The sequence below is a fragment of the Perca fluviatilis genome, chromosome 19, assembly GCF_010015445.1.
Source record: "Perca fluviatilis chromosome 19, GENO_Pfluv_1.0, whole genome shotgun sequence".
Taxonomy (NCBI): domain Eukaryota; kingdom Metazoa; phylum Chordata; class Actinopteri; order Perciformes; family Percidae; genus Perca; species Perca fluviatilis.
Window position 1 is genome coordinate 20836839 of NC_053130.1, and position 21704 is coordinate 20858542.

At 38.6% G+C, this 21704-nt stretch overlaps 1 protein-coding gene across 37 annotated transcripts in view; it reads left to right on the plus strand.

Annotated features, from left to right (window-relative positions):
* The first annotated feature begins 2748 nt into the window (after nucleotides 1-2748).
* Nucleotides 2749-21704, plus strand: part of LOC120547712 (neurexin-1a) — a 265714-nt gene continuing 246758 nt past the window's right edge. For 34 of the 37 annotated variants that reach the window (XM_039783273.1, XM_039783281.1, XM_039783278.1 and 31 more), the window contains exons 1-2: nucleotides 3104-3276; nucleotides 4435-5777. In XM_039783273.1, the coding sequence (XP_039639207.1) occupies nucleotides 5066-5777 (712 nt within the window). In that variant the 5' untranslated portion in view covers nucleotides 3104-3276; nucleotides 4435-5065. Of the gene's footprint in view, nucleotides 2925-3079; nucleotides 3277-4434; nucleotides 5778-21704 lie in introns of those variants that run through there. The other 3 variants (XM_039783274.1, XM_039783276.1, XM_039783275.1) reach the window with 3 other exon arrangements.

Consider the following 21704-nt stretch of genomic DNA (forward strand, 5'->3'; position numbering starts at 1 on the left):
TTTGTGCCGCCGACTATGGTGGGCCGCATTGTGCTCCGTCAGGTCAGCGGTAGTTGGTGGTTAAATTACCCCAGAACAGGTGACTGTGAGCCAGGTCCAGAGCACCGCAAGCTGCTGGTCGTGCTGCTCTGTCAGGGTAGCGGTAGTTTGTGGTCTAGTTGCCCCAGAATAGGTGACTGTGCGCTGGGTACAGAGCACTGCGAGCTGCTGGTCATTTCGGGAGCGATTACAGTTAAGTTTAGGCAAGAAAAGGTTAGTGTTATGCGATGACGAAAGTTAAGTTTAGGCACCAAAAAGGCTAGTTAAGTTCAGGAAAAGATCGTCGTTTGTCTTAAAACACTCCCAAGGAACACCCATTCCCTGGGTGAAAGTCTTTTCTTTTCCCAGGAAGTGAACTTAACGCCCACCCATCCTCCCCGACCACCGGCCAACCTCGTTCTTTTAAAGCAGCAGTCAATGTGGTGCACACAGCAAAAAACATATTGGGGCGTGACGAATAAGTGATGCGAAATAATCACCTGCGAATATTTCGCATCAAAACTATTCACACCGGCAACGATGTGAATTTGCGACAGTTTTCAATAAAACTTTTGGATATTGGTGCCAGCTCAGTGTCGGAGGGACAGTTTGAGTTCCGTCCGGGGACGCTGCTGAAGAAATACAGAAAGGGAAAGATGCAACGTAAGCAGATGAGAGAGAGCGATCAGACCAGAGGAGAGTCAGCGTTTAGAGGTAGGGCTGAACAATTTTTGAAAATAATCTTATTGCGATTTTTTTCAAAAATGTATTGCGATTGCAATTTAATATGCAATTATTTTTTAAGCTCTTTGTCTTCTGTATTATTCAACAAAACAAGCAATAAATCGTTGTATAGTATGAACAACACAAGATTAAATAGATTAAACAAACTGTACTTTCCTGGAGGCCAGGCCTGTATGTGATGATGAAAGTGCAGATTGCAGAAATATAAAAATAAATATGTGGCTTTACCACACTTAGTAGTATTTAATCAAATTCGAATGCGAATTAATCGCACAAAAAAATCGTCCCCGGTATCTATAGGACCTTAACTTTTTGTAGCTTTTTGAACGCATGGTTCGCTAGTATTTGACGAGTTGGGGAGTAACTCATCATTCCCAGCTCCGGCTTCCGAGATCCGAGGTAAATGGAACCCACTATGTGAGAGCTGTGTGAAAGCAATCCCAGACAACTTGTTTCAGTATTTTGAGTACAGCACTTTTAAGCATGGTAACATATATGTAGCAAATTGCATATATAAGATAACATTTGTGGTTCTTATTTTTGAAACTAATCAGCTGAAAACATTAAAAAGTCACCCGGAATCTAACGTTAGCTTATTCAGCTTCCTAGCTGCTGCTAAAAAAAAATGCAAAAGCGAGTTATTTCAGCTGGCAAAATCGATGGTCGTCAGCTTGAAATGGCAAGCTGCTGTTAGTGGAATTGGTCACTAGCATCAGTCAAGTCTAGAATTGGACTGCATCTGTCAGAAATGATGATGGATGGTTAGAAACAGAGGACGGTGCGGACAGGAAAGGGGTATGTTGTACCATACTATTATGGTCGAAGTGGTAGATGTCAAAGTACTACTTTCATTTTAATGAGAAGATGACAAAATAATCACACACAAACGCAATACATCTTTATTCTATCCCCCTTTTGACTTCCAGAGTGCATCTAAAATGTTAATAAACTAACCAGACATGACCCCCTCCCCCCCGCCCCTTCCATGATCAGCATAAATCATGTACATTTATATAAGTTCTTTAATTCATGCAAATGTCATATCCATTACCACACATTCCTGTGGTCCACAATGGTTTCAGCATCAGAGTTGTAAACTATGAGGAACTATAAAGTTTTGGTGGTCAAAAGGTATGCAGCGGGTCTCACAAGAGCCCATTATGTGTCTGTTATGGTATGCATTCCTCCTTTATCTCTGTTTTTGAGTGTTAAATAATAGTCTACTCCAACAGCTGGGTAAATATATTTAATATACCTGATTCACCTGGAGTTAGATTAGAAGATCAATATAAATATCATCTCTGTGCACTCAGTATCGAGACTGGACCAGGATGTGTTTAGTATGCTCTGCAAAAAGACTGGAGGGGGGCCTATGTTTTGCAAACCACATAAGTTCAAAACAGTCATAGGTGACTTGATAGAACTTGTGCAGCATCCTAAAACTCAGCCTATAGTGGCTGAAAGGATGGAGTTAAAGTAATTTGCTCATTTTAGTAATGGGGATGTGATAATTGTAGGCTATCCATGGTCCAGAACTTGAGTAAATAGAAGATAGAAGATATATTTTAGTAACTTATTCATTTTTTGCCCAATCATTTAGGGGTAACACTTTATAATAAGGGTACAGGAATTGTCATGAATTAATGCATGACTTCATGCATGAAAAAGCATGAATTATTTAATGTTGTACTTCATGAACCATCAGTAATGTACAAGGATTAATAGTATCTATGACTATAATATGAGTTTTAATAAACACATATTGGAATATAAGCTGTTGTAGTGTGCTGTAAATACTACTCCTATCTATTGTGATCAATGAATCAATCCCAGCAGTTTTACAAGCCTTATCTCCAAAGTTGCCTATATAAATGTCCGTGGATGGATGCTTATGGAGGCAGAGGCGCTGTCCAAGGTACTGCATTCAGCCCCTCCCCGGTAGACATCATCGAGAGACACGTGATACCGCTCTGTCTGTGGCTCCTGACAGTCGCTGGATAAGCTCAACGGGGAAACCAGATTGCACCTTCTCTTCCACAAAGATAACTGGATTTTGATCCTGTGCTCCCCACCTACTTCATCCGGCAGTTTCACTTTTCTCTTTAGATGTGTTTTGTCTTTTTTTAAACCGGGAAACAAACTTGGAGGACAGACTATTTAAGGTAATTTATTTTACCACTGAGCCTTTAAGGTTTTTAGTAGAGTTAGAGTGAAAGTGGACCCGTGTGTGCATCCCATTCTCTCTCTCTCTCTCTCTCTCTCTCTCTCTCTCTCTCTCTCTCTCTCTCTCTCTCTCTCTCTGGCGCGCGCGCTGATGCTGTGATTCACTTGAAAGCAGATCTTGATGTGAAGGTTTCGCCAGAGTGGATTTGAGGTACAGGCTCTCCAACGGACCGAATATACGGACAGTCGTGTTTTAAAAATCAGCCCGCGGTGTTTTGCATGAAATCGCATTTGTTTTTCTCTTGTGCCAACTATTTAAGGTCCCATTGAAGTCAAAGTGTACGCGGAAAGGTAAAACAAAAAGCCTCATCGTGGTTGTTTTTTTTGCAAGGAATTTTATGGTTGTGAGCGACTGAAAAAATTCCGCAGATATGGGCTTAAACTAACACTGTAATTATAGTGCGCCCTTTACAGCTGTCACCCAGGGTAAGATGTTAAGGCATGGGGCATATTGATGAGATAATGTCCCGTTTTGGTAAAATATAGCCAGTGAAACGCTAAATTCCGGTGAGGATTACGTTATATCTTATTAAGCATGATGGTCATTTATTGGTATTCACTGATGTTTCTGGGGATGTTTCAGTAAAGTGCGGTGCCCAAGTAAACCCGATTTACATTTTTCTTCATTGAAATGCAAACTATTTGCGGAGGTTTTAAATGTAGGTTATCGTCTTTTTCCTATATTCACCGCGTTTGGTGTTTGGAAGGGAAAGCAGAATCCGTCTCATAGTCCGAAAAATAGTGACGAGGCATTTATTATGAAGAGCACATTTTGGGGGTCTGACTGAGACCCAGAGGCAGCCCGACTGGTTCGTCTTACACAAACCAACCATTGTGAATCAAATGACGCACTTTTTCTCATGTTAGGTCTTAAAGAGAGGGCAGGCCAGTGAATAGCCTACTGTATATGGGAATGCTGCTGATACAGCCAAATGATCATTCGCGGTTGCAGAAGTTGTAACGAGTGCAAGCAAAATAAAATATTACTAAGCGGTTTCCTTTTTTTACTTTGGTGTGACTGAGATTGTCTGCAGAAATTGTTTTTAGACGTGCGAGCATCTGCGATTAATGATGCTGAGGCTGTATTGTCAGTTACTTTTTTATATTCCATGGAAATGTGCAAGTTTTATTTATTTATTTTAATGTTTTAAAATCTTTTAAGCACTGCATGTTAAAAGGCACACGAGGTGGACACTGACTGACCACTGTCCAGTGCTGCTGTATGCTTCCTGGAAAACCCTTGTAATATTCATCTATTGATAGGCCTACGTCTCATGTTCATGTTCCTTGCAACAAAGGCCTTTCTGGATATAAGTGCTTGATTGGCTGTGCTTCTGCCTTAATCATACTATTAACTCTGACTTTTGATTAAGGCTTTGGCCAAAGTGGATTTGGAAATGGATATGGTGAAAACGCTGATACTGTATTAAATATGCTTTTCTTTTGCAGATAGCTTTGGGACTGAGGACAGCTTTGACAGACTGCTTCTTTTGCTGAGCTTATCAGCCAACGTGTCTCCATATGGCATTTTTTCTTATTGCTATGGAGGATGCAGGGTGAAATGCCCCGAGCAAGGCTTCCAGTTGCATGCCAACGAATGTTGGCGTGAACATGAAGATTAAAGCTGCCATTTCAACTCAAGTGAAACCGTGCACGCACTAACTGGCACCAGAAGGGACTGTTCCATAATTACATAAATTAGATCGAGTGTGCCCAATGGATATTTGAATTTCTGTCACTTTGCTCTAAATAGCCATGGCAGAGAGGACCTTTAAACAGTTCAAACCATTTTGGCGCAAACAGTGAGAGGTTTGGCCAGTGGCCTGGACAGTGTGAGGTAATGGTATTTGCTCCAGGAAGTAAATGTTGGCAAAGCCTATTGCTATGCAAATATATTATAGCATTTAATCTCTTGTCTTACAATGCATCAGCTCACACTTTATCCATGTAGACAGTCACTTACACGCCAGTCTACTCTCTTACAGTCAACACAATATAATTCTTGCTTAAGCAAAGGTTCTTATAAATAAATTAAGCCCTATAAATCCCTGTTCACCTGCACAGATTTTGTGATCACACGATGGTTTTACAAAAGCCACATGGTGCCCATATCATATGGGTTGGGCTGCTCATTTGTTGCTTTGTAGAAATAGGCACTTGTCTAGAATTTACAGATGCTGAGGGCCAGTGGGCTAGATTTCCAGTGTGGAATGCATGTTGTGAAAGCGAAATGAGCTTCAATATGAAAACAAAGAGTTCCCATGGGCTGCTAGTTTACTTCGACGATGAGGGATTTTGTGACTTTCTAGAACTTTTCTTACTGAATGGTAAACTCAACCTTCGTTTCTCGATCTTCTGTGCCGAGCCTGCAACCGTCGTTTCTGACATGGCGGTCAATGACAGCCAATGGCACGCGGTCACGATAAGGAGAAACTTTAAGAACACAACCCTAAAAGTGGACAATGAGACGAAATGGGTCGAGGTGAAGTCAAAAAGACGGGATATGACTGTTTTCAGCCATTTGTTTGTTGGTGGAATACCACCAGAATTACGATCTGTGGCATTGCGACTCACATCAGCTGCAGTAAAGGATCAGCTACCTTTCACTGGATGGATAACAGACATAAAGGTCAACAACACGGAGTCTGTCATGATCAACAGTGACGGGGTCTTGAAAGACCTCTGCGGTTCAACCAACATGTGCTTAAATGGAGGAGTCTGCAGTTTAATTAACAACGAACCAACATGTGACTGCACTCGGACAGGGTTCCAAGGAAAGGACTGCAGTGAAGGTAAGACATCTGGATTCAGTTCAGACATAGAGTCGGTACAACGTGTCCTTTGTAACCTTTCCAGTCAGCCGCAAGATGGACTGATTTAAACAAATTCAAGTACCCTATTGTAATTACCATCAGTCATAAAGTAATGCATTTCCCTCCTCTATTTGGCTAAATCCATATGTGTGTTTTAGTCTTATGATGTGTGTCATCGATCTGCAATACAGTTGTTTGTAATGAGCGAATCTCCTGCAAGGGCTCATTAGCAAAATATGCAGGTGTTCTCCATCCCCAAAGGTGTCTTCCATTCTTATAAAACAGGTCCATGGGGATTGGTTGACCTATGAAACATCAGCTCCACTGGCTTACCTCAAATGCAAGAGCAGGAGTAATCTACGAGTCAGATGGAGTAAACACGAATGATGTCATTGACTTCACATAGTATAAAAAGAGCCCAACAGATATTTGCAACAGAAGAGAACCAAAATTATAACTGGGTGAGGTTTTTTGTTGCTAACAGTGTCGTTATTATTACATTGATAATTTAAGCTCGTCACATTAGAATCTATCGTTATCAGATCATTTTCTAAACAAAAGCCAGCCAAGCATGACTGAGCCACGACTTCCCCTCAAAATGGTGATCTAAATGGCTTAATAATTCTAACCAATAAAACAATCCGCTGTGTAATGCAGGAGAATAAAAGACAGAGCTGATCAATACACAAAGAGAACATGGAGTTCTTTGAGGTAGTGAGAATAGAGTCACTCTTGTTGTGGCCAAATATCGTGATCAGAAAATCAGGGTCTCTTATAGTTCTCATCCTTAGTGTATCAGCATTTATGGTATTGAGTGCAGAGCTGCCCACAGGTTGGCAGTTTACTGCTGTGGTGGGGAGGAGCACGTTTTTTGGTCAGGCCCAGTGTGATGGGGGAAGGGTGTGATGTGTACTGTGTGTGGTTTATTTTAAAAAATCTATTTCTCAAGTTTATTAAAACACTGATGGACTCATTATAACATATAGGCCAATACATAAAGGCCATCATTTACATTTAATTTCATATGCTCATATATCTTTACTCAAGCACATACGTCTTTTATTAACAATAAGCTCATTAGGCCAGCGTTGGATAATTTACTACTGCAGCATAAGATATTCCCATCTGATAGTTATTAGTCATTGAGGCAAATATGAAATACCACTAGACATTAGAATGTCCTATGTTTTATTTTCTGCTGTAGTCATAGTAGTTTTGTTAATGGTGTTAATACAACGGGAGGGAGCATAGGGTCTTTTACTAACCTCATGCACTGACACAATGAATGATTGTTGCTGTAGTTCACTAACAGGCTTTCAGTGTTGGGCAGCATTAAGTATTTGTTTATTTAAACCACTGCACATCAGTGAGAAATAGCAGGCTGTATTGCAATCCTGCATCATAGCACCCCGACTGGCTTTAAATTAAATAACTCTTTGAATACCATTGTAAATCAATTAGTATTTGCTGTCGCAGGTCCCTTTCTTGAGTGTTTCTCATTAGTCAAGAAATTGTAGGAAAATGTCATCATTTTTACACCACGTGGCTTCTGATGTTAATAGTTTTATGGCCATGAAAGAACTAATTGGTTATGTTATTGCAGTGTTAAGTTAGTGATGTGAAAGATATCGTCTTTGTGCTGCATGAAGGCTGAGCAGCTATCCTTTAATGAATGTAATGTAATGAATATATCATGGCAATGGGGACCATATCCATTATAGTTCATGAAGATGAAAGCTTCTATATGATAACCAAAACAATCCTTAAAGATATGGTCACTTTCCATGTAACGTGTCTATATGCACACATATAGGGGAGTTGGTTGTCTCATGGACCTGTTCTAGTAAATTAATCTCAAACAAACATATATTCATGAGTAAAGTAAGTGTGATGTGCTGATCTAAAAAAAACAACAACTGCAAAGACACAAAACACTTTGATTTGAAACCCTGAACATTACACTGTTCATCCTAATTTTAGGTGCTGCAGTGACGGTGACAAAGGAGTCACTTTTCCCATATTTAGTTCTCCTGAATGAACTCATTTTGCAGGTTCCAAAATGGTGGGTGAGAAAAACACTCAGAAAGAGAGCAGCATCTTAAACTCATCCTGAAGGTCTATATTGATAGTTATACATCATCATTATACTGTATATACTGTATCTTGCCTGAATAACCACGTCAAAACATGGAAAAGAAACTACAAGATACTAAACTGAAGTTATTAGATCCACAAGATTACACAAACAGAAGCCTCAAAGACATAGGCAATATGTCAGTAGAGACCTCTGCTGCCGTCATCCCCGACAGCCAAAAAGCACTGCGTGGGATTGAAATCCCTCTCTCAATCATGCTCCTGCTCTGCTTGATGGAATTACGCAAAACATACAAACAGCATTGTTCTCTCACACAGTCAACTTATGATGAATATAGCAATGAGGTTAAAAGGTTTTTCCTGAGAGGCAGTGTGTGACATCATTATCTATGTTCGTTGTTCATAGTTAGCTAGTGGGTCTAACATGTCTAGTGGTGCTGGGTTATAGTGGATATTTTCTACACTAAGGGCCCTGTTTTAACGATCTGAAACGCAAGTATCAAACGCCAAACGCAAGTAACTTTGTGGGCGGATCTCGGGCGCTGTTGCTATTATACCGGCGGGATAAATGACTCTTGCGCACAAATCTAAAATGGGTTGACGCTCTTAATACATCCATGGGCGCAGGCCAGTTCACAGCCGAGGAGACCGACGTTTGCTATTGATTTTTCTTTTTGACAAAATGTAAATAAAGAAATGTCACAAAAACATACTTTCCGATGTTTTGGGCTGAATCTCACTGAATCACGAGGTTATGAATGCATGGTGATATTTTTGCAATGTAGTAACATTAGACCGGGATTACCTCACTATAGACGATGCAGCTCTTCTGTCTCTCCTCTCCCGTGCTGCTGCTAGGGCATTTGGGTCAAGTGGCATCGGCACATGCAGTTCAACATCACATCTCCTTAAGTCCTCTAATATTTCCTCATTTAACATGGAAATGTTGTGTAAAACAAGGTCATATGTTTCCTTGTATTTATGTATGGTTTGCAAAAATTGGGAACTGCTGGGTCCGTTAGATGAGAGAAGCACAGTGTATGCGCTGTGTGCACACTCTACATTACGGCCAAGCATGCGCCTTTAAAATAGCATCTGAATAACGCGCCACTGACTTTAGACTAGGTTTTTCCTGGTCTGTGGCGGAATTGGTTTCTGAAACGGCAAAATAGCACTAGGGAACGTTTGCGCCAGAACACGCCTTCTCTTTTTACTGAACCGCCCCCGGGAGCGCAAGTTCATTCCATAATTTATCGACGTGAGTCTGTGGAGGGAAAAGTCCGCTGTGCGTCGGGTGCAAAATAGGAATGATACATGCGTCGGTGTACAGAGTCAATTGCGCTGGGTGCCATATAGGGCCCTATAAGTAGTAATAGCAATATAAAAAAAGAAATTGGAAACTTTGGTGCAGCATATCAACCTATAAACACAACATTGACAACTTTATGTATACACTTTATCATATCCAGTTTTTATAGCGAACATATTAGAAAACAGTTGCCTGATTACACATCCAGCAGACAAAGCAACATTACACAACATTTAATTCAAATATTTACTCTTTTCGTAGCTCTGTTTTGGTCTCCACCAACACCTCAGGGGATATCTGGCTTAATAGCTGCTAAATGCTTCACTCTGTTAACCAGCTAGTCGCTTATGTTGTCTGCTGTTTGATGCTGGGCGGGAATCGTACAAGGGGTTCATCACAGTGCTGAGAACAGCTGCCCCCTGCCATTGGAAAGGTGCTGATAAAATCGCTTAGACTGAACTAAAACATTAAAGCTGCAGGTTGTAAAATCAAAAGAATGAGCCCAAAGATGCTATAAAGCCCCATAGAGCTATTCTCTGTGGGTTTGTCAGTAAGTGCAACATCTCTCTCACATTACACATAGTCATTTTATCCATTGGTAATATAAAAATATTGATTAACGCAGCTTTAAATCTAGCTATATGTATTCAACTGCAAAAATGGGGATGTCTGGCCTTGGTGTATCACATCCCTCTTCTTGTGTGCCTGTAAAAAAAGAAAACGCACCAAAACAGTTTCCCTTGCCTTCCAAGTCTAAATAGCACAAAAGAACTGCTTTGAGTTGACAATGAGATTTCTTGACATACGTCTTTTGTTTGAGCTAAACCACTGTTAAACTGTTAGTTCATACTGAACTCTTCCCATCAACTGTATTTTATGATTCTGTCCAGCCATGTTTTTTAGCGTCACTACATTTGACACCAGACCATATAAAAGAAGAAAGACTGGCAGCTCTCATTTCTGCATGGCACTAACATTGCAAGATGAAGAGATTCAATATCCACCAAAACCATCCATGCTGAAATTGTTTGAAATCATGGTACTTTAAGTCCCTTTGGATGAAAGCATCCAACCATTTGTACCTTTGCCAACTAATTCAGTATTCTAGCAAGTAGAGATTTCTTTTCCACCTCATGTGGTAATGTGGTATTGCTGCTTGCTTTCTCCCCATCCTTAGCTGCACAGGGGAAGCAAGCAACAACAACTCCTGCAAATGTTTTTTATTAGACCATTATTTAAAATAGTGATTAAAGCTTTAGTTCTAGTCTAAATAAATTGTCTTTTCCCAGTCAGAATCACAATCCGTATTCAGCAAATTTACCTGTACAAAAAGTAGAGGCATAGTAAAACAGATATGTCACCTCAGGAGTTTACCTAATGCCCATACATTGATTCACCTCAAAAGTACATTGCAGTTTGAAATGTACCTTTCCATTAAATAATTTAAAAGCTATTGTATTACTTTGATTAGATGAAAGGATTGCAGGATTTGTCACCAGACCTGTCAAGTCTCCCCTGTCCAACAACAAGCTTGCACATTGCATGACCTGACTCACAGACACACACACACATACACACACACACACACACACACACACACACACACACACACACAGACACACACACACACACACACATACACACACAACACACACGCACAAATCCCTTTTATCGGTTAAAACAATTATTTAAATGCACTATGGCCAGTAAGTTCCCAGAACCTGCCCTCCTTTTTTCATTAGATAAATAACATAGATGCATTGCATAGCACATATTTTATCTTGATAAAATGGAATAGTTTATTTCAGTGTACATTAGCTAAACATGAATCAGTCCAGGTAAAAATGTAGGGCAGATCTAAACTAAGACTGTGCAGCATTTTTTTATTTGTTATTTTTTGCATTATGTAATTCAAAGTATAACTTACATTGACTTGATACAGTAAGTACCTGTCATTGCAGTGATTACATTGCACTTTCATTTTATGATTTTAGCTGAGAGCATAGCTTCTAGGAAGTCCCTAAAACTAACACCACTCATTGTAGGACTGACAGTCAGATGAGTTAAGCTGCTAATGCATGATGACAGGGTACAAAAAATTACTTTAGCCTACAGTAAGTACATTTTTGTCACAGCTATTTTACCATTTTAATCATCAGCCTCCTTGGTTATGTGAACTATTTTAGTCAATAAACACAACAACATCACAACAAATGTGTGCCTTACTGCAATATTAAGGAAGGAAAGTAGTACAATATATGCAGGAGACAATGTGTTCACATAGGTTCACAATCAATAGGTTTGTGAGCACGCCTTGGTCTTGTCATGTTTTTACACTGCAAATTTGATTTTTGATTGTTACTTTTTTAAGATTTCAGGTTGATGTACAAATTGAGGAACATTTCCTGAATAGTTTGAACCTGATCTTACAGTGTCACAAATGTGTATAGAGCTACTGAAAACATTTAAAAGTTACTGAGCTCTCTATGCTTATCTGGAAAGTAAAATTTTGCTACAGGGGGGTACAGTCAATCTTTTTTAGTCACAGGGTTTTACTTTAACATGTATAATCAAGTAATACAATGTAACAACATGCAGTTTTTTTGTTTTTGGTCAGGTTTATATTTTTCATAACACTGGTTCCTTAACTGGGTCTGTCTGTCACAAATGGATTTATTATCAGTGGCAATAAAATAATAAAGTAATAAGTAAAATGTCCTGCCAGAAGAAGAATTTAAAACTTGATAAATTTGGCAACCCATTGATTACATTAGAGGTGGTGTTTTACATTATCTCCCACAACGATGACTTCCCACCTACCATAACACCACTTGGTATTTTTTCACAGAAGCCATACAGCCTACAATTTCAGCAGTTAGATAGTACCCCTTTAGAATACTTGCTGGACCAGTGTCTAGTCAATACAAGTCATTATTTTCCAGGCGAGTATTTTAGGTATAGCTTAATTAAACTGAAGCTCTTTTTTGTTAAAAGTTCCAAATTTAGCATGTTAACCCAGTGCAAAAGAAACAAGAAAAACAGCAGTTAATATTTTTGGCCACTTGGGGCAGCAACACAAGTTGTTAACACAACACTGACATGGTATCAGAAGTTGATATGGTGAACTTGTTTGCAAACTTCTTAGCAAATAGTTGCATATAACAGACACAGAACAACATTACCATTCATTTGGATTCATGTATCTGACTAACATCAGTCAAATATTTATTTTATTCTCCTTTAGCTCTGTCTTGGTCTCCACCAACTCCTCAGGGAAATAGTCTATTTAGCAGCATGTTCACCAGCTAGGGTATTGTGTTTATTAGAGTTGTTTAGATGAAAACAGTTAACAGCAGTATCTGGAAACGATGTTGATGAGAGTAGTTACAGTGAACCAAAGTAGTAGATCAAAACTTTGAAAATTTTGATTATTCCTTCTAAAACACATTGGTTTGAATATATTTGAATATCTATTTTTACACATTATGTCCATAGAAGGGTAAACTAATACAGTGGGAGACCGAACTACTTGTATAGGTATATTTATTTCAACATAAACATGTATTTTAAAAGATCTACATACCTACACATAACAAAATAAACTAGTACAAATTTTGTCTTATCTAACCTAAAACTTAATTTAAACACCATAACACACATTTAAAGTGAAATTTCTGTTAGTTGACGCTCTGACTGCATGCCTCAAGTCAGTACTGGTCTGGACATTGTGTGCCAAGTTGTATCCCTGAGGACAATTCAACCTAACACACTGAAAGAAACAATAGAGTGGATATGTGGGCCGGGTTATATTGGGTCGCCAAGGTGGATGGGTCAAGGCAACACAGTATGGAAACAGTAACAATATATTTAGTGAATTCAATAAGTAGCTTGTGTTTGTCAAAAGCAACACTATCATTTTTAGATGATTTATATGGATGGCTCCATGCGAATGACATTTGGTTTTGGTTTGGTTTATTTATGGATATAGAAAGACAACAAGGGGATCCAAGGGATAACATGTAAAAGCGAGAAACACTTTTTTCCAACATGGTCCCTGATGTAAGAGAACAGGACATACAACACATGAAAACACATACAGTCCTAAGATTAAAACAATAAAAAATAAAACTACACATCAAAAAAACAGCTAAAACACCATGACCTACCAAACAATAAATTTCCCTGTCCCCAATCTAGATTTTATTTCCCCTAATTATCTATTTTATTCCATAAGTAGGCCCTAACTTTATGTCTAAAATCCCTTTTCGTTACTGCCATTTTGATATGAAGTGGAAGACTATTCCATAAAATAATTCCTGTATAAAAAAAGGATTTTCTGGCTTCGCTATTCACACATGGCACCTTACATGAACGGACACTGGCCCTAGTCTCATGGGCATGTTGAGTATGTACCATTAAAATCTGAAATCCCAAATACTTTGGGGCTACACCATTAATAATACTGTACATATGATTGAGTTTAAGTTGTTCAACTCTAAGCTTAACAGGCAGGAACTCAACCCTCTTAAACTCATTTCTTCCCACATGATACCTAGAAGGTTTAGACAGTATAAAACGGATCATATTATTTTGCATAATCTGCATCTTGTTTTTCATTTTCATCGTTAGGCCACTATACCATGCTGAGCATGCATAGTCAAAATGGCATTGAATGAGTGCTGAGACGAGGAGTTTTTTTATTTTGGAGTCAAACTGTCTTGTATTACGGTATAAAAATTTCAATTTGCAGGCACTTTTATTCAGTAATTTCTCTGCAATGGAGTATCCTGACAATGTTTGGTCTAATATAATACCTAGATAAATAACAGAATTCTTTGCATCAATTTCATTTTCGTTACATATAACTTTTAATGCAGATGCCTTTTGTAACTTACGTTTGGTGCCAAATAGGATGCACTCAGATTTCCCTAAGTGCAATGACGATGTCGATCAGCCACTCTCTTACATTTTGCAGCTCACCACTAAGAGTGTCTTCAATTTGGGAGATGTCTTTTCCAGACACTAGTAGTGAGGAATCATCAGCATACAATAATAACTGACATTTGACTGCAGCTGGCATGTCATTTACATATATTAGGAATAACAAAGGGCCTAATATCGAGCCTTGGGGTACACCACAAGTTATGTTCATGGGTTCAGACAGGACTCCATCAAAATCACAAGTTTGATTTCTTTCTGATAAATATGATTTAAACCATTTTAAAGAAGCCTTCCCAAAACCCATGCATTGTAATTTGGATAAAAGAATAGAGTGATCCATATACAGTACATTTGCTGGGTTTTAAGTATCCAGTAGCTTTCATAATGTTCACATATATGAATTAAACTGCTTTAAGACACTGTATAGGAAGATAAATTCTTAATTCAAATGAGCTCTCCCTTTCAGGCATGTCTGTCATTGTATGTAGCAAAAACCATGTGGCCTCACTATATCTCTGAAAGTGTCATTCTGTCTAGAAGCATTCTGCAGCTTCACTCAGACAAAAGCAGATTAATAGTATACTGCTGTCTCTGAGTCCAAAGACAGATATTGGGATAAAAAGATTAGAGGGATTTTTCCAGAGGATTTTTGCCTTGTTTAAATACAACTGCTCCCGACTGTCAAAGGGTGTTTGTGAAATTCTTTGACACCAAACTCCTCCTTTAACGGGATTCGTCCCACAGCACAAATAAACACATCCAAATATCCATGCCACACTCACACATGCTCGTATTAAACTGGGCTATGCAGTGCATTTCCTATTGAAGCATGTTAGTTGGCATATGGAGTTTAGAGTATATTGTGATATGCGTAATTCCTTGATTGAATCCTCTTATCTCTTAACCACTGCCACGTAGTGATGTCATGTATGCATGACATCGGTCAGAATTTTGGCTTTAAAGACATTTTTCTTCTTTGTTTGTTTATCATACATGACATCCTTATTCATACTTGTGTTTTGTGCGGGAAATTATTTTACTTTGTATAACTGCTGGATGTTTTCTATGCAATCTGAACAGCTTGATCTCCTCTACACAGATACAGAATAAAAGCTACATATAGGCAAAAAATTGCCTTTTTAAATTCCATGCTGTAGATGATATTTTCACTTTGAACATAAGTTGCCTTTGATTTCTGCTGTTTGGGTGTCATTCTTCATGAGAGTCGCCTGAAATACTAAAAACAAGTCTAAAGCGCACTGCCATAATTTGAAAGCTGTTGTGATAAGGATAGAGCGAAGACAAATCACTTTTCAGGAACATTTTATGTGACTTTGAAGCCCTTTGTGACTAACAGCACAAATAAACCTGACTTGACTATAGTGTAGTGTAGGTTATGTGTCATATTTAGGGATTTTCTAGTAGTAAGTGCTCCCTCTTGCAAAATATGCAATATGTGTGATTGTCTATATATATATATATATATATATATATATATATATATATATATTTACACTTAATTAATTGATCAGATTCAGAAAGCATTAGTTGCATTTTCAACACCTTGTTTCATCTCTTTTTCTTACAATTCTGTCCCTTTAATCATTTATAATGGAAATGGATGTAGCTTGCTGTTCACAGTACTTAGAGCTAGCTTTATTTAATGCTCATTGTGCTTTATAAATACTTCTCTTAATTTTAGCTGAAGAGCCGCTCTTCAGATAGGGATTTGTCACACGTCAACAGTGAGAGCCACAGCTAGTTTCCTTAAGCAACTGCTGAGCATATTTAGCTAGAAAAGGTGCTTGGTGAAAGACATGGCACACATTGCTTCAACACAAGGCTGTGATTTCTATTACAATATGTTACAAATGCTCTATATTAAAAAAACTTTCCGTTGATTCTTAGTAGACATCTTAGTTCCCCTGCCAGGCCTAATACTCAATTGTTTAACAGCTACTGCATCACAAAAAAATGTACTCCACATCTGTAACACTATCCTAGATATTGTCAATCCTGGGATTAAGGTTATTAGAAATACTGTATAAGCTGCTCTGATTATCCTGTTGGATCATTCCGACCCACAAGATGTAAAAGAATGGCAAGGTCTTCAGCACATCTGCTCCCACAATCCTCTCTGCTTCGGCTGTCTCTTTGGAAATATCTGGATTGGACTTACATTGTCAACACCATCTGTCCCATGAACCATGTAGTATCTGCACAATAAGACTAATTAAATCAAACACTAACACTGTTTTAGTATATTTAATTAGTAACATTTAAAAAAAAAAAAATTCTCAAGTCTGTGTGCACCATTATCCCATTTTTAGAATAAAGAAAGACAATTTGAAAGAAATATGATTAGCCATACATTTCTATCACAGTTTTATTGATGAGCTTCCTTTAGGCAGTAGTTTGATATTTTGGAAAATGCTCTTTTTTTCCCTTTCTGGCAGAGAGTGAGATTAGAAGATCATTACCAATCTCAAATCTGTGTGTTATATATGAAGCTACAGCAGCAGTCAGTTAGCATAGCTTAGCATAAACACTAGACACTGGCAAAACTGCTAGCATGGCTCTGCCTAACTTGCACATTTTGTTAGCTTTCAGAAAGAGCCAGGCTGTTTTCCCCTTTTTTGCAGTGTTTATGCTAAGCTCAGCTCACTGTCAGTTGGCTGCAGGCTTATATTTTAATGGACAGACATGAGATTGGTATTATCTCTTCATCTAATTCTGCGACAGAAAGTCAAACTATCTATGTCTTTGTACACTAGTTGTCATTCTGCTAAAATGTGGAACTCTACCCAACTTATTGGACAATGTCCCATTTCAAAGAATCCAATGTCCGTGGGGTGACCTCCCAAAAAGGTGACATGAAGAGTGTATTGTTCTGAAAGCATTTGGCACCATTGACCGACTCAGCTGGTGACAGTAGGAATTGTGCAGTATAGCCACAGCTGTGAGAGCTATCAATTTCAATCAGAGTGGCTGGTCACTCTGGCCGTTTCCTCTCTCTCTCTCTCGCCACTCTTACTGTTGCTTGAGGAGGATAATGAGGGAGATGGTGAGCTGTGTAATGCCACTAACACTCTTCTGTAAGATAGATGCATTAGGTTCAGGCTGTGGTACTAAGAAATGAGCCCTCACTTATACTCATTACTCTTGATTTGGTCAAATTTGTAATTTAACAACACATCGATCCTCTAGTAGCTCTGACCTTTGCTGCAAGGCTTTTACATTTTCCCTTAACTCGCGCTTCTGCGACAAGGGATTTTAGAGCAGCCTTCCTGCTACTATTTTTCAAATTCACAACTGTCTAATGGGCTGGCAATGGATTCTGTGCCTTCTGTTCATCTTTGTTAATGCTTGCAGTAGCGGTGCGTGGCAAATTTTACCGAGGAAGCCAGTGAGCTTGGTATGGGCATATTGCCTTATGGTTACATAATGACTGTTGAAACGAATTCCGGAAGTCAAATGTAATTCGAAGAGTATCACTCGATACTAATCAAATGCTGAAATTACTATTCAAATGTGTATTTTTTATAAATGTGTTGGCCAGCGTTTCCAAATCTCACCCATCTCACGCCTATACGCGCATGTAAAAATTAAATGCTTTGGTCACGTCACAGCTGATGAACAATAAAGTTAACGGGAGTGAGTAACACAAGATTCAAGATTCTTTTATTTGTCATTTTTGTGCACCAGCACCAGAAGTCAACACAACGCATTGTCATATCTTAGGGCATGGATCTAACTTTACAGTAGAAAGGTTGACAGAACGTTACTAGTACTGTTTTAACATGAATTTAAAATTGACATCCACCAAGTCAAAATGCTTCTGTTGTCATTAATTAGCTGGTTCTTGTTTCCTGCGTCGCGGCTTAACGTTAACGTTATAAAACCTCAGCTGGGAGCTTCATGTAGACAGCTAATGTTAATCCATCTGTCAGAATCAGCATTGACTTCATATATTAACATCTGCATTCTTATTAACGGGACATGTGCAAGAAACAGGTTGCTTATAAACCACTAAAAAAGTAGTGATACTAGTTGTAGTAATAGTAGCACCGTGTGGTTTGGTTATCAATGCTGTCAGCATCGTGGCTAACACTATGTTACTCCGTTGATGACGTGTTTCAGCTGTGTTTTCTAACATGCTGTCATTGTGCTAACCGAGCACCGTTAGCCTTTACAACAGAGCCTACACTTGTAAGATAATGTTTCATAACAGGGCTCTCTGTTTATTTGAGTTTGTTGCTGAGTGCTCTTGGTGGAAAATGAATGTAAACAAAGTCAGAAATGCAATGCATCATAACGTAAGTCCCCTTCGGTGTATGCCTACCGTTGTGTTTAATTTTCAGTTGTAGCTCAAAAGCTAGTTCAGTGAAGTCATTTTTCACAAAAAACTCAAGATCGCCATACATTGTGTAATCTTGCCAACTTACTGTTAGCCACATATGTGTAGTTACCATAGTTACGCATCTGGTCTGAGGCATGTGATTGGTGAGATGCCTGGTTGAACTTGGCCTCCCTGTTTTTTTTTATTTACGATGAATTGACTATTCAAGCTTGGTCAAACCTGGCCTGAATCTGATTGGCTGAAAATGTTTACTTCTTCTCTTAGCGATGCCAGGAAAAGCTGGCCTCCTTTGAGCGTTCGTACCATTTTACTAACCACTAGACAGGACTGCACCACGCACACAGTGACACAGGGGCGCTGTTTTGCTCCACAAGCTAAAGAAGAATATGATTATGGAATGTTTTGGTAAGGGAAATGGCAAAATCAGCTGTGGTAATCATGAATTTAGTTTTTATATTTTAAATTATGTTTTATATTTTTATGGGGAGGCCAGGTTTCCTTTGGCCTCCTAGAGAAACCGCCACTGATTGCTTGTATGGTGATGACATTAGTACTCCCTGATTAATGACACTGCAGAAAAAAGGGGTGGGGGGGGGGGAAGCATCTTACTTAACTGAGACTGTATAGCCCTGCTGATCATTTAAGAGCACTATTGACTTGCATGGGAATCGTAGAATATCATGTCTTTACAGTATGTGATGAGATATAGGATACGGAGGAGGATTACAGTCAAAATGCTGTCTGTCAACACAGTCTTAGATATTGTGCATTATCATTTGGATTCACCATGTTTCAGACGAAACATGCCGTGTGCAGTTAACTGACGTCACATTGCATAGTGTCAGTTAAAAATTCTCCAGCAGTGACATACACATATCTCTGCAGCACCTTTAAAGGGATGTCCAAATATCCACATAGAGTTTTTTGAAAGGAGAATTTCAGCTTTTCCACAATGAAATGAAGTTGTAGCTGACCTACTTTTTGCAAGTAATGCTGGCATGATAAACTGCTTCAGTTTGAGGCAATTTAAGATCGAATAGAACTGTTCATTAAGATGCGTCAGTTGCTTAATAACTTCTTTTTTAAAGTTTAAGGTAAAGTCTGACTTTCAGATTTTCATTCTTTAAATACACAACTTTCTAAGAGAGAATGGGGCCATTTGTTTAAGAGCTGCTACATTACAGACACAATTAGGCCCACTTAGAACAGGCTGCAGAAATATATATATTTTTTAACTGAAAGCAATTATTGAAAGGCGGGTATGATTGCACACAGTCTTTGAGTAAAGAATTAAGGTTTGTGTGTGTGTTTGGGTGGGGGGAATAAACAGATATAGATATTTCCCTGGTGTGGTTCATGTTGACAAGCAGCAGCCTGAATATAAGCAGGTGGAATGTTGTTTACATTCATAGTAATAGCATGCAATTGAGTACTTACCTAACCTTGACAGAATATACATAATTTGCTTTATCATTATATCTTTGAAAACCATTTCAGGTTCCCAACAAAACTGCAGATACCACTTTTTAGAAAATAAGAAGTGGTATCTGCAGTGATGTGCACATAGCACATACAGAACTAGGCTAGAAAAGAAGCAAGAACCAACCACATTTTCCCCACATTTGTACCTCTTTTAATTTTAGTCTCATGTACACTGTTTTTGACCTTTTGATAGTAAACTACAAAGAGTTTCCTTTCAGTAGAGACAAATCATTAGAAGAGTTCAACGGCAGTAACCATTTAATTGTGAGTGTGTTACATTCAAGGGAGTGCTTGTTATGATGTTAAAATAAATACCTCTTGAATTTTGAGTTTTACTGTGGAACCAGCTGAAACAAGGCAAACACATTATAGAGACAAATATTTCCATCATTGCATGTTGATGACATTATTCATCCAAGGTTGATTCAGGCAAACAGGATGTTCCAAAATTGTCAAATGGCAGAGAAAAATAAATAATAACTCTTGCTGGATGTTATGTGTAGTGAATGTTGCAAAGAAAAACTGTAGTGAATGTGACACGTTACTTTATAGAACCCCCCCCCCCGCTCTTGCCATGTCTCTTCAGCCAAGTGCATTCCGACACACTGCAGGACAGACATGGTGGCAGTTTGTCAAGCTGGCTGATGGTAACCAGCGCATTTTATACTAGAGGATTCAGTGCTGCTAGTTACTTTGGATTTCTACGGACTGTCACTTTGGTATTAATCAGTTGTCACAGTTTTGAGCTCACAGTCAGAGTGTCAAGGTTGTGTTGAGCTGTCACAATCATGTCTGCAGGAGTGAAATAGAAAAGAAAATTGATTTATGGATGAATTTACCATCCTTCAATTTATTTATTTTGCTGTCGCACACCAGATGTTTCATTCAGTTTGGCATCAACTAGAATAGTAATGTAATTACTTTCCATGAGCTAAACACCATGTGCATGATCAACAAGACCATCAGAGATGCAGATCGTCTGATAGATAGAGAGTTGAGTGCATTTCGGTGTAGTGTTACCAGCACAATAGCACTGGGATCACTTTGTCAAGGGGATTAAATGGATTTACGTCTCTGGATTAGGATGTAACCAGCTGGGTACATTTGTGAAAGGAAGTGTGTGTGTGTGTGTGTGTGTGTGTGTGTGTGTGTGTGTGTGTGTGTGTGTGTGTGTGTGTGTGTGTGTGTGTGTGTGTGAGAGTGAGAGAGATAGGGGGGTAGTTTTGATGGCCCCTGACTGCTGCTAGAGGAAAGCTTCTTTTCTTCAGAACACTAACAAATGAAACCTTGTTTAGGATGGCCACTGAAGATTGCTGAAGTTTGATTCAAATACAAAGTAACTATTTATACTACTGGAAACAATCCTTGAACAAATCAAATTCTCTGAGCACCTATATTTTGTTTTCTTATATAGAAATGTGTTGTTTCTCCCCTGTTGGCATTTAAATTATGTGTAGGTCTCTCTACGTATGAAGAAAATGTGCTCAGATCAGATTTAATAAAAGGATTCTACTACTCTCAAGCTATACTTAATTAGGACTGAATCATTTTACCTCTAAATCAGATTTTAATTTGGTTATGATCACCAATAATTAGAGGAAGGGAATCCCTATAACAGAATGTTTATTGCACAATAACCTTACACACAATCTTAAATAAACTATCAAAATAATTCTCTTAAACAGGCAACTCTTTCAATTGAAATGTAGTGGGAAGAATT